The sequence below is a fragment of the Chelonia mydas genome, chromosome 5, assembly GCF_015237465.2.
Source record: "Chelonia mydas isolate rCheMyd1 chromosome 5, rCheMyd1.pri.v2, whole genome shotgun sequence".
In the NCBI taxonomy this organism is placed as follows: domain Eukaryota; kingdom Metazoa; phylum Chordata; order Testudines; family Cheloniidae; genus Chelonia; species Chelonia mydas.
In genome coordinates this window covers 50,429,273-50,443,172 of record NC_051245.2, presented here as the reverse complement: position 1 = coordinate 50,443,172, position 13,900 = coordinate 50,429,273, and the positions used below count along the sequence as shown (strand labels likewise).

Sequence of the window (13,900 nt, the reverse complement as noted above, 5' to 3'; positions counted from 1 at the left end):
GACACCCGGGCGTTTCAGACAAGGCGCACCAAGTGTTAATCTTCTTGCCAAGGTGGCGTACCAGGAACGCTCTCGCCGTGGAGTCAGAGCACTCTACATGCCTTGCCAGAGTGGATGCGTAGTGAGCTAGAGCACTCGGGGCTGCTTTAATGCGCTCTAACTCGCAAGTGTAGCCAAGCCCTAGGGGTGGGTTTTTTAATTCCCTTTCCTTACACTTTACAGACCTATGACAAAATGACTCTCTCTCTGGTGAAGAGTGCTAGATACAGTTTCCTCCAAAATCTCCCAGTGCAAGTCCTTCAGTTGTCTGGCTCCCAAATCCATAGGTGTTACAAGCACTGGAAAAACAGCAATGTAATAGATTTAAATTTTTATTAAAGCTAATGTTAAAAATATGATGTAATACATAGGTTGAGAAAAGAGTGTCTGTACATTTGGGTATCGTGCTAAGATTATCCACAAATACAAAGTTTGTTTTTAAAGTCATAAGATACATATAGTGCATAATCAGCAATAACCCAAATTTAGGTGAATAAATTTAAGAATACAGTTTCAATATTTAGGTACATTAGATGCATTCAGATACATTATTCATGAAAAACTTTATACAGAGAGTTGGTGGCGGAAAGCAAAATATATCAGTGAGTGAAGATTGTCCCTCAGTAATTGAGAATTTAAGATAGGTTGTCCATTTAGGGGAAAAAACAGTCCATCAGGAAAGTATTTGAGTTACTTTCCCAACTGCACTTCTCATCGGCACTCCACCTCATCCCTCCTGGTATTGCCAATGTCCGGTGATGTGTTCTATGTAGATGTCCCTTGACCACCTGACGGTGTCTGACACCATGAGTTGCCACATCAGCCGAGCATAGCATTAACCGACTCCACATTCTCTCAGCACTCGCTTATTTCTGTGGTCCCATACACCCAGGGCTCTGACGATCAGCACATGAGTTTGGACCTCATAGCCCCTAGTTCTCAGGGTGTCAGCTAGAGGGGTGTATTTCTCCACCTTTCAAGACTGGGCATTGTGGAAAGCCAGGGTCCTGTTTTCGAAGGGCACCGTGATGTCCACCATGATGATCTTCTTCTGGTTCTCGTTGGTGATGACAATGTCTGGTTGCAATTGGCTGTTGGTTCCAGGGATGGAGGAGTTCACGACTACCTTCCTCACAGGTGGCAGGATGGCTCTGACAAGGTGATCTTGGATGGCATTGTGTCGCAGCTGACAGGCTCTGGAATGGGGCTTGCAGCTACTCAAGACATGGGGTAGTGTCTCGTTGGCATACTTCCTGCATCACTTGTCCTGATTCCCGTGGCGGATGGCTTCGTTACAGTGGGACGCAGTTGAGCCGGGCCCAGTGGATGAACCTCCAGTTGGCAAATCGGGTGAAGCTGCCCCCAGGGAGGAAGTGGTTGCTGGCGTCCCATTTGCACATAATCTCAAAGGTCTGCCCTGGTCCAGCTTCTGTTTCAGGTTTTCCATGTATTGGCAGCAGATGGCATCCTTCAGGGTCCTCTCCAGCTTGGTTCTGGCTCTCGGAATGATGATGTATTTATGTGATGTTTTCTCCATTTCTAAATGTTAATATGCTGCCTCTATAACACTCCCAGTACCTATGGGCTGGGGAATTCCTGTGTAATGGGCTGATTTGCCCCATGGGCTGAAGAGCTTGGGGCTAAGCCAACCATGATTACAAGATGAGACACATCTGAGTAGAATCAAGTGATCCCAGAATAAAAAGAGCAGGAAGGTGCAGCAGTAGGGAAGGTGGCAAGACGAGGAAACTGAAGCTAAGTCTGCAGATACACTGCAGGGAACAAGAATATTCCTGCAGGGCCCTGAGTCAGCAGGGGAAAAGTGCACAATGCAGGGGGAAGCTCTCCAGGCAGGGAGGCCTGGGAGTAGGGTGACCAGAGAGCAAGTGTGAAAAATTGGGAGTGGGGGGTAATAGGCGCCTATATAAGACAAAGCCCCAAATATTGGGACTGTCCCTATAAAACTGGGATATCTGGTCATCTTACCTGGGAGAGCTCCCGCACAAGAAGCAGGGCAAGAGACTGAAAGACAAACTCTCAAGAAGGAGGGGGATGTGCCCTGCTGAAATTGGGGTGAAAACTGCATGAGTTTGTGTTTTGTTTTGAAAGACTTTGTATTGGACTATTGGGAAAGAATGAACTAGGCTTGGGGCACCTGAGGACTAAGTAAGTGGGATCCCTTCTGGGAATTGTTTGGACTGCTTTGTGAATTGTGAGTTTTTGAAGGACCCCTGAAGAGACAGGACAGCCTGATAGGCAGGGTGCAGCACAGCAACATCTGTCCACAAAGGGTGCTCAACAGGCAATCAGAAGCCACACTGCTACACTCTGCAACATCTCACTTTCTGGCATTAGATAAGAATAACCCATACTTTACTGTTTTAATGTGTAGTGTATAATAAGAATAATATATTATATCCATCTAGGACAGCAGCTATTTTGTGTATAGTTCATTCTACACTTTGTGTCAGATTCTGCAATCCCAATGGGGCTACCCTGATGTAAGAGAGAAGAATTTGGCCAACTGTACATAATAAATACTATATTTATGTATTCTAAGAGTATGTTGTGATGATACAAATCTTCCATATTATGTAATCCATATTAATGTCCAGCCTATAAAGCATGTAAATAGAGCTCTACAAAGATTTCAATTGAAAACTGAACAATGATGATCTAATATAATTCCTAACAATGATTTAGTAACAAAATATAATTAAAGAATGAACCCCAGCCCTGGAGACCCTGGCCACAGGTTGGCCCTCACTAGCCCTAGCCCGGGCCCTGGCCAAGGAGGAAAGTCTCAGCAGAGCTGTCATCGGTTGTCCTTTAATCCTTTCAGCAAAGCCTACAAAAAGTCTGGGAGATGATCTGAACTACTTTGTGCAGTCCAGGTAAAAGGACAGAGCCCTCCACACATTCAAAGTATGAAACACCTCCTCAGCTTTGCTAGAATGAGGTTTAAGGAAAAAACATCAGAACATGAATGGTCTTGATTCAAAGGTGGAATGCAGATACAACCTTAGGCATGAACTTAGGGTGTGGGTAAATGGAGCCCTTGTCTTTGTAAAATATCATGAAAGGAGGGTCAGCTGCAAGACCCTCTTCATACAAGCAACTGTGCCAAAAATGCTGTTTTCATCATTATCAATTATATCAGTTGTTGCTAAAGGTTCAGAGGGGGAAACCATTAAAAAGAGGACACTATAGTCAAGTCCCATGAAGACACTGGATCAGACAATGGAGGGTACATGTGGAAGAGTCCCATTAAAAATCTAGATACAAAGGATGCGAAAAGCCAGGAAAAACATCTGGTGGTGGATATATCACAGAGATGGAACCAAAATTGCCCCTCACAGAACTGATGGAGAGACCAGATGATTTCAAATACAGAAGGTAATCTAATTTCTGTACTGTTTGGTGACAACTGATAAGATTCAGCCCAGACTGAGAATTTCTCCATTGTGCTACATAAGTGGCTCTGGTGTCCTTTCTGCTGCTCACCAAAATGGCCTGGATATCTTGAAAGCAAACTTTTTCCCCACTGCTCAACCAGAGATCATCCACGCCGTGAGGTGAAGTGATTGTAGGTTTGGGTGCCATAAGTCACCTCAATCACAGGTAGAGTCATGGAAGGTCGAACTGAGTCAATGCCTTGGCCTGGCTGGCGTTATGAGGATGACGATTGCCTTGACTCTTTTTAGCTTCTTGATCACCCTCAGATTTAGAGGGATGGCAAGAAATGCATTCAGCAGAAGACTTAACCAGGGAAAAAGGAAAGCATCTGACAAAAGACAAGGGCTGCTATCTGCTCTGCAGCAGAACTTCCTGCATTTATTGTTCAGTTAGTTGAAAAAAGATCTATTACTAGATAATCCCACTGATGAAAGATCTGGTGCAGAATGTCCTTGTTTATTGGCCACTCATGATGGTCTACAAAGTTTCTGTTGAGTGAATCTGCAATAGCATTCCTCCCCCGGGAAGGTGAAATGCCTTTTGCAAGACATTGTTCTTTATGAAGAAGTTCCACAGATGAATCATTTCTTGGAATAACTGATTCCATCTTGCATCCCCTTGTTCAGATAAAACAAAGTGGTAGTGTTGTCGGCAACGGTGAGTACTTGAACCACCTGGTTGCTGATGTTGAAAATGAACATCTCACATGCTCTCCGAGTTGCCTGAAGCTCCCGTATATTTATGTGGAATGAAACCTCCTAATGTTTACAAAGTGCCGGAGCCTGAAGTTGACCCAGATGGGGCCCCCAACCATTAATGGATGTTTCTGTTTCCAGCACCATAGTTGGTGGTACCCACATAGTTCAGGCAACTCTGATTGGAGTTGGAGTAGCAAAGGTGAGTCCATCAGAAAACACAACAAATCTTTTGTCATGAGAAACACCTGCAGCATCGATGGCACAAACAGTGGAGGTGAGTGAACAGTTGCCAAAACTGATACTGGACCCAACGGTTCCGGGATTGAAGATCTCGCCAATAAAGATGAAAGCACCAGAGTCAGCAGTGTCGGTGATTGATGGTGCTTACAACAAGACCTTGACTCAGCACTAGGATACTTTTTAGTGCCTTTTGGTGGGACAAATAGTGAGACTTCAGTGGTCTATCAGTCTCATATGATTTTGAGCACTTCAAGGAGACCATAGAAAAGGAAGAGAATGACATCTCTCACCTGAATCTAGCTTTGGAGCCTTGGAAGCTGGATGGGCACTGCTCGTGGAGAACTCTCCTTTCTTTCATGGTTAGGTTCAGACTCTGAACCAGAATACATTGCCTGTCTGAGAAGATGAATTTTTAAGAAATTCCTCTTCCTTTGTCCTCATCAGAAATGAGGTATAGATAAGACATTTATCCTTCACATGTCCCTCACCTAAGCAAATTAGATAACTTTTGTGCCTGCCACTGACAAAGAAAACAACCCTGCACCTGGTACACTGTTTAAATTCTGGGGATTTCTGCATGACAAAAATCCCAGAAACAGCTAACTGACTAACTGCATAAACTATACTAGTTGGCAGCCTTGCTGTAGCCATGTTGGTCCCGGGATATGAGAGAAACAAAATAGGTGCGGTGATACTTTTTATTGAACCAACTTTTGTTGGTGGAAGAGCCAGACTTTTGAACTACATTGAATACTTCTTCAGGACTGGGGAAAGAAATGAGAGGTTGAGCTAAATACTAGTTGGGACAGATAGTAAAGCATAAGGAGTAACACTGGTTTCATGGCTCATTACAACCATCTGTAACATATACCTGTCTGCTAACATTTAGTGGCCTACTTCAAACCACTTTTGCATAACAATCTAACCTGTATTGCCAACTCTATCTCAAGTGATCTCCTACAGCATGTGTTACCCCTTAAAGCTTAACTATCTGTCACAACTTGTGCTCAGATCAGACTCTCTGATTTCTTTTGCCAGACATAAAGAACTGTGTAGATAGAAAGCTTGTCTCTTCCTCTAACAGAAGTTGGTCCAATAAAGAGTATCACCTTACCTATCTCATCTCTCTTAAGTTATACTAGAACTAACATTAAAGTGAACTATAACTATATACAATAAGAGAAACTCTTTCTTAAAGCTGGCTAACACAAGCTCAAGACCTATGCGAAGCTTCCACTCCCGCCACAGGCAATAAGAAGAAACTGAGAAGAAGGCAGTGGCTCTGCCCCTCTTTATGCCCTTGGCTCTGCATATGGGGCCAGCATGTGCACCACCTAGTGGTAATTCTGGCAAAAGTCTCTGACTTGAGTGCACTAGGTGCACATATGCCTGCAGTGGAAAATATATGTGCACAAACACTCAGAGCAGAACTAACCTTATCATGCAGACTTGTCAAAGCAGATGAGTTCTTTACATTGTTCAGAACCCTTCTTTTTTAAGGGAATACTTTACAAGTCATATCACAAAGGGAGCACATCTCACATTTATTTCCAGAAGGTACCAGGGAAGTTCCATTAACTAATTTCTGTTCCCTTTGGCACACAGGATAGTTGAAGTCTTTCCCCTCAATCCCATTTACTCTTCTCCCTGTTCTTTGAAGGGCCATTGTTGATGTGTTCCATTCTGCCACATTGCTATTCCTACTGGTGACACCAGATGCAAAAACAGTGGAGCACTGGGAATTTGAACAAAACATCTACTATAACAAAAATAAGAATATGAGCACTTGATTACTGAAAAAAGGAACTGTTTTACTAAGCAGTGGGAAACATTTACTTTAGCCCAGATACTGGGTTGCAGTCATCTGCCAAGTGTTCAGTTTATATTGGTGACTGCTATATTTTCCAATATAATACTCAATATACTGCAGTTATATAATACCTCTTCTAATGCTTCTTCTTAGCTTGTTACACAGATCAATGCGAGGATTCTCTAAATTCTCTTCTATGGATCCAGGGTTTTGTTCGGGGGAGGAGGGGCCCTTGCTGAGGTCCAGTGGTACTTTGCTAGCAGTGGGTGGTGGGGATGTGGCCGGGCTGTAAGTTGAGGTAGGACTGCTGGCAACAGAGGAAGTAGAGAGATCTAAAGCCCCTATTCTTGAGTTCAGTGGTGAATTAGTCAATGAGAGTTTTCTGGTTCTGACAGGTGAGGAAGTTCTAGAGAGTGACAGTGGGGGAGGAGATGAGAATTTGCGACAAAGATGTGGTGACTTCCCATCAGCCAGGTGTTCTCCTCTGTTGTTTTGACTGGTAGCGAAAAACAATTCCAAAGACCTATGAGTAAGACGCACAAAAAGCAAAATTAATGTTAGCGAGTACAAACAGATTTAATGAAAAACATTCACAAATGTGCTCTGTCTGAACAACATATTTATATTATTTGCTCCTGAAGGCTAGGGGATAAAACTAAAATGTATTTATACATCATGTATTGTTTAAAAAAAAAAAAAGTTCCATTCCCCCAATCCTCCCCTACCTCTGATTATTTACATGGCGGAAAAGGACCATTCTAACAATAATCTCATGACAGAAGAAGAAACAGAGTTTACCTGACTGGAATGGAGGTGAAAGGCCTTTTGTATATATCTGAGAGTTTCTCCAGTACAACTGTTGCAGTAGTAAATATGCGGTAAGTATGCAGGAAAGTATTAAGAAAATCAATACTAAGAAAGCGCAAGTCTGTTAATCTCTCCAAGAGGCGTTCCACACTTGCATAACGAATTTGGGGCACTTTGCAGGAATTTAATGTTTTGCTGAAGCAGATATCAATGTCATCTCTATGAAGACGAGCATCAGATCTACATAATAAATTATAAGAACAAGTTTCAAAAGAGTAGATTCTTTACTGTCCTGTAAATATATAATTTCTAATGCACCCATCACCATAGATTCAATTCAACTATACTGTATTTTCTGGGTTTCTAACATTACAGGAAAATATGTAAGCTAAAAATGCTTTAATTAAATTTCATTCTACACCATGAAACCTTTTTGTCACAGTCAACTTTGCAAAATTGTATTTTGTTCAGTTTTTACAAAAAGAATTAATTTGCAGGAGAGAAGAGTAGACTAAACTGAGATTTCCTTTAAAAACATTGGCTGATCTTTTCTGCAGCACTTTTGGTTCTCTTAGGACCCACAGTCAAGATATTCCACCTAACTTCCTCCCTGCATGAAGTGGAAAACACATTTTTTCTTTGTTAGGCTCTTACTGAAGTGGCAGAGAAATTGTTTGATTCATCAAGTGCAGACATCTGAAACAATAACACACTTTTAAAAATCAATACACTTGCAAAGTCAAATAGAGAGGAGACAAAATCTCTGAAACATGATATTGATCTCAGGTATGTTGGTATTATCCTATCAGGCTTGCTCAGAATGTAAGTTCTTTGGGATGGGGACTACGTCTTTATTTTTCATAAAGTGCTGAGCACACTGTCAACACTTAATAGGTAATAGTAATGTTTGTATTGCAGAATCATGAAACAAAATCAAAATAAGAAAAAGTCCATTATTTCTAGACATTAAAGAAAAAGTATCAGACCTAACACTGAACCTCCTGATATGTGCCAAAGAGAGAGAATCACATGCTCTCTTTGGATACATCAAGGTGCAGAATGGGAGAGCAATATTTATATAAGGTGCTGCCAAGAGACCTGTTGGTACAATGTAGGCCCAGAAGGAGAAATGACCCAGTAGCAACCAAAGTCACAAAGGTCTACTGACATTCTGTTCTATTTCTTAACATTTATAGTAGATGAAAGTAGATAATATACATGTGAAAGAGTAAGGGAACTCAGAGGTACTCCTATGTTATGATTTTGAAATCAAGTACTGAAAATTGCTACCTACAAATAAAAGTGACATTTCTAGGAAAAAATAAATGATGAAAAGAGAGAGTTTGGGGGACCGGGGACAAGGGGGAAGTGTATTTCTAATTAATTATGTTACCTTGATGCGATCAGTTAAATTTATGGCATCTCAAAGATGGACGCAACAAGGAAAAGAAAAATTGTAGCTGCTATGATAAAGTACTTTGATAAATTGTACCTATCTGTACTTGCCTATATTTTGCATACCTTTTAAAATGTAATTAATAAAATCATGAGCAGTATCACAGAGAATAAATATTCCCGGTAGGTTAATACTTCAAAGCTAACAATTTTACATTTATTCATCTGAAGGAACAAGAATGCACACAACTACAGAAATACTTGAAAGTCAGAGCTTTTGTGAATACTAGGCCATACTGTCAACCCCAAATCTGAAAAAATCATGAGTCAGGTCCCCCCCAAAACCATGAGCTTTTTAAATAGTATCGGTATATATTTTGGGATGTAGGATTAATCCCATGCAACAAAACTGTACAAAATGGTTACATTTCAAAGTTCCAATCTGTCCATCATGTTAAGCTTTCAATAATAAAAAAACCCTACATTACTCCCCTGTAAAACATGTGTTGCACTCACTTGATCATATGTGGCACAGTGACTTTAGAGTTTTCTTCAAACACTATGGTCATTAAACCATTGCATCTTATATTGTCAATACACTGTGAAAATGAAAGTCAAGAATCATTAAAATGAAAACAATGTAAAAAGAATATAGTTTCACATTTCCTTCATCGCTATAATCCTAAAACATTGTGTTCAGAGGGTGTGAACAGATAGCTAAAATAGATTTTTAAAAAATAAATAAAGCTAACAATAATGAAGAAGAAAATACAATGGACAAGATTCTTCAGCCTGCCCTGACAAGTTCACTTTGCACCATTGATGCATTAAAGTCAATGGCTCTATGCCAATGTACACAAACTGATGAACTGGTCAACACAGTTTGATAAGCTAAAACTGTTTTTAAACCGTAAATGAAGAATGCTTTGATTCAACAAGATTAAAACACCTCCAACATCCCCTGTGATATTTTTAAGATCAATAAACCTAGGTGTATTGCAAGGAAATGAGAAAAATTTATAGACATGCCTGACAAGATCCTCAGCCCCGCTCTGATCCCTTTATGCTCAGTAAGAGGGCCAGAATGATGTAAATAGGCTCTAAAAGCCCTAGATCCAGTCACGGGCAAATTTCCCCAGTGCAGGCACTAAGAAAGACAGCTGTTATGGCTGTCTTCTAAAGACTCCCTTGCAAGTCCTAGCACAAAGGGTGTGCTGGGATTGGGGCTGGGGGCAGGAAGGGCATGACTGGGGTGGAGCTGTAGCACATAGCGCTGCAGAAGTTCTGGGCACTGCTGCAACCCAAATAGTAGTCCAGAGAGGCTGCTGCTGTAATTTAGACCCCAGGGCTGTCTAAATTATGCAGCCCAGGATCAGGAGGACACAAAGGTGGCTTAAAGCCAGGAAACCCCACTTCCCTCTGGGCTCCCCCTCTAAGAGGTGCAGCACAGAATCTCACCCACAGAGTATAATTTCTGAGGTGCCCTTAAAGCAAAGATAAATGACAAACTTTGTAGAGATTTGTTAAAGAGACTTTAAGGTCTGCAGCTAGTGCCTGTCCCTTATAAGATCTGTAAGTCTACCCATCACCACAGACTTTAAAAGGTTTGGGTACAGAAACTACAGGGCCTGATGAAATGTCCATGGAAGTCAGTGGACATATTCCCACTGGATTAGGCTCGCAATGCCTACTAACTGTAAGCTCCATGTGGACCTCCTGTTTTTATGATGCTTTCTAATTTTATTCATCTAGTGCCATAAGTATATATATATATTACTCCTTCATGGTAATATACATTGAACTGAATGGAAGCACAATGAATATAAGTACTGGCTTTGAAATATCTTATAACAAATGGCCTGTGTTATGCTGGAGGTCAGACTAGTTGATAATAATGGCCTTGTCTGGCCTTAAAATCTATGAATACCATATCCACATATGTATAAACTGCATTATTTGTATATTAGCTTTTTGTTGTGATTTGAAAAGTCCAACTACAGGGTATAATCCAGTCAACGTTCCAGTACTGGTTTTATCAAATGGGTTATTAAAAATACAAAAATGTAATATAGTTAATGGAAATAACCGTGTTTTTCCTGTCCAGATTAGCAAGAGTTGGAGGTGTTGCAGCAGCCGCCTTTTTAGCTCCTGGGGTGAAAGTGCCTCAGACAATTCATCCATGACCCCTCTAGCCAATTAAGGAGTGGTATTGACAGTCTCCACAGGTAGACACTTCCAGTCCTTAGCTGGAAAGATGACAGCTGTGATGTAGGCAGTGCTGGCTTTACGGGTGGGCAACGTGGGCGACTGCCCAGGGTGCCATGGTCAAGAGGCAAGAAGCAGGGCAGGCTTGGGGTGCAAGGTCACAGAAGGGAGCTCGGGGCAATGGTGGTGAGAGAGGCAGTGGGGTCTGGGGGCAATGGGGGGAAGCCTGGGGAGGCAGCAGGGGCCAGCAGCACCAAAACACAAATTCGCCCAGGACACCATTTTTCCTAACGCTGGCCCTGGATATATGACCATAAGGCAAGAGGTTCAGTAGGAAAAGGGCAGTATTCCTCAGCACTAACAAAGATGCAAGCAGAACTAGCTCATTTTAACAAGGCATATTTTTCATGAGAAAAATTTGTTTCTTAAAACATTGCACAAAATTAATTTCTCTGTGATTATTAGACTACCTATGATCACTGGGAACCAGGTAAGGAAAAAACACAAACAGAACTTGAATAACAAACTGAAACAAATAATCTTAGGCCACTTGCATGTCAAAAATATACAGTAAATTGTTATGCTACTAATTCTAAGGGTAAAAGCCTAGCACACTGAAAGTCATTGGGAGTCTTTCCATTGACTTTAATGGGATCAAGATTTCATGCTAAGTGTTTTACCAAAATCCTGAAATATATTCTGAACAAACCACTAGCGTCCAATTCTTATTTTACATTCACAGATTTCATAATTGTATTACTGTAATGGCTCTAAAGTCAAAAGTCAATGATGACACTGTCAGACTAAGATGAATATGTACAAATTCAGAAGTGATGTTTTTTCCCATTACAGTATTAAAACTCAGTACAAATCTGGGACCTAATTCTGTCCTAGTTTCACCAGTCAGTTCAGTTAAACCAAATTTATCCTGGGGTAATAGCTGAATTCATCCCTTTATGTCAAATTCTGCTAGCTTTACTCACTTGATTCCCTTCAGTGGGACTACTCATATAAGCAAGGCAAGCACAATTGGGCTTTTCATTTCAGAGAGCTGTAGGTTCTGTACTGTGATACATAAAGTAATAAAAACTGATAATAAGGTAGCTCAGTATAGTATTAAAACACACTGTCAACCTTTTTATAAATTGCCATTTCCACATTGTTGCAACAGTGCTTGGCTTTCTGCAATTTCTAGTATCACCAACAAATTTTCATCAAAGTCCAAGTCCAATCAGAACTAGAACTTTCTAAGTTTTTCTACTCCTAGAATTGGGAACCTCCATTTCATTTCACCCCTTATCTGTGGTGGACTTACCACATCCTACTATTAATTTATTATTCATTATTATTATTATTATTTAGGAAGGACATTTGTTACATAAAGCTTGGCAGTGATGGTTATGTATAATTACAATTGTCATATTCTTTGACTTTGCCCTTCTAGCAACAATTTACAAGATGTGTTTGGGCATTCTCTTGAGATACATAAAAATGTAGGAAAAAGTCTATGAATGTTTACTTCAGCACAAAGGCAAAGCAGAGAAGAATAAGCTATATTCACACTCTTTCTCTTCCCTAGGATACAGAAGTTGGGAAAGACCCATCAGTTAAATAAGCTCTTTAACTCCACAAAAAGACAGGCTGAAAATAAATTAATGGATCTCATTTCTTCCACATAGGACAAACTGGGTACAACAAGATTTTAAATATTACAGTTGTTGCTGGTTCAGAGTCTTGGTAGCCTGGGTTCACCGCCCAGACTGTCAAAACAGGACAGGAGAGGGCAATGCTATAATAAAAAAACCCAAGACTTAAAATACACTGTTGAGAAAAAACACAGACACCAATGCTTCAGATCAGTGCTGGCTGAGGTAAAAGGTGAAAGAAAATTGCTAACAGTTCTCACCACAAATACTGTATGCGAAAGTTATTTAAGGATACAAAGAATCAGGAACTGTAGTTAATATGGAAGGAGTGAATTTTTCTTCCCGATTCTGTGATTTCTAAGACTTATATTATTGCTAATTTTTTGCTCAGTAACTTGTCCGTGGCAACCGTAGAGTGGATAACTATATAACAATGGCATTTGCCAACAACTCATTTCCTCATACTTGCTCTTCTTTCTGAATACATTTTGATTTCCTTTATTTGTTGAAGGTCATCCAATCACTAAAGTAAAATTCAGGGTCTAAAATTAAAGTTGTGTGTGTGCATTTGCACACCTTATTTATAAGTGCAATACCCATGATTATGCACACAACTAGACTAATCATGTGCACTAATGGCAACTCAGTAAAAAAGTGCTCATTTGAGTGCCAAGCTCTGCACATTTTTGCAGACCTAATTAAATGCACACATCTGAAATAATAAGATTCTTATTGTTTACCTTTCCATTCGTATGGCCCCTATGCCCTCCTTCAGAGTAGTAGTAGTGGGTTAAGAGGAAAAATCACTTATTGGGCAGTTTACTCAATAATTGTCTAGTACAGGGTTTCTATGCAGCTGGTCCTGAGCCCTGTCAGGGACAAGAAACTGGTCAAGAAGCCCTACTAGTCTGATCCGATTTGGCAATTCTTATTATTCAATTTTCATCCAAAACTTGTAACTTAGTGGGAGTTTCATGGCATTCTCCCTGGGATTCTTTATTTATTATCTCTTCCACTACACCAAACCAAAAAGGCAAATATGAATGTGTGGTCCTGAGACTGCACTGCTGCTTTAAAGCAATTATACCAATCCCAGCAATGCATGTGATTTTTCAGATGAGGTCTTTTTGCTGCTACACAAAGCTGCCATTAAAAGGGCCTTTGAATTTATAGTTTTAAACATTTGGCTCTTGAAATTGAAAAAAAAGGTCAATATTATAGCTATATATTTTTACTTTATCATTATTCATCCAGTGTAAGAACTCTGGATAAAATTTTCAAAAGCATGTAAATGAGTTAGACATTTGGAAGTTTAAATGCTACTTGACTTCCAATGAAACCTAGGCTCCTAAGTCATGTAGGTGCTTTTCAAAATTTTATCTACCATCTTATTTATTTTATTCCAAAACTGTTTATCCAGACCAAAAAAATGCAGAGGGTTTCTTTTTTTAAAAAAAAGCAATTTCAAATGTATTAGATTCACTTACCAGAAATGTTACTATAGGAGAGCATCAAATTCCAGACTGAAACTTGCCTTTACGGTGATCGCTAATCAGTTATTCCTTCTGATTAACAGAGGGCTGATAGAGCTCTAAGTCAGGACT

At 40.3% G+C, this 13,900-nt stretch overlaps 1 protein-coding gene across 2 annotated transcripts in view; it reads right to left on the bottom strand.

Annotated features, from left to right (window-relative positions):
• RASGRF2 (Ras protein specific guanine nucleotide releasing factor 2) overlaps nucleotides 1-13,900 on the bottom strand; it is a 209,433-nt gene that overhangs the window by 101,761 nt on the left and 93,772 nt on the right. For both annotated transcript variants that reach the window (XM_043547250.1, XM_037903168.2), the window contains exons 13-15: nucleotides 8,962-9,044; nucleotides 7,042-7,290; nucleotides 6,375-6,766 (exon numbers count right to left, since the gene is read on the bottom strand). In XM_043547250.1, the coding sequence (XP_043403185.1) occupies nucleotides 6,375-6,766; nucleotides 7,042-7,290; nucleotides 8,962-9,044 (724 nt within the window). The remainder of the gene's footprint in view (nucleotides 1-6,374; nucleotides 6,767-7,041; nucleotides 7,291-8,961; nucleotides 9,045-13,900) is intronic.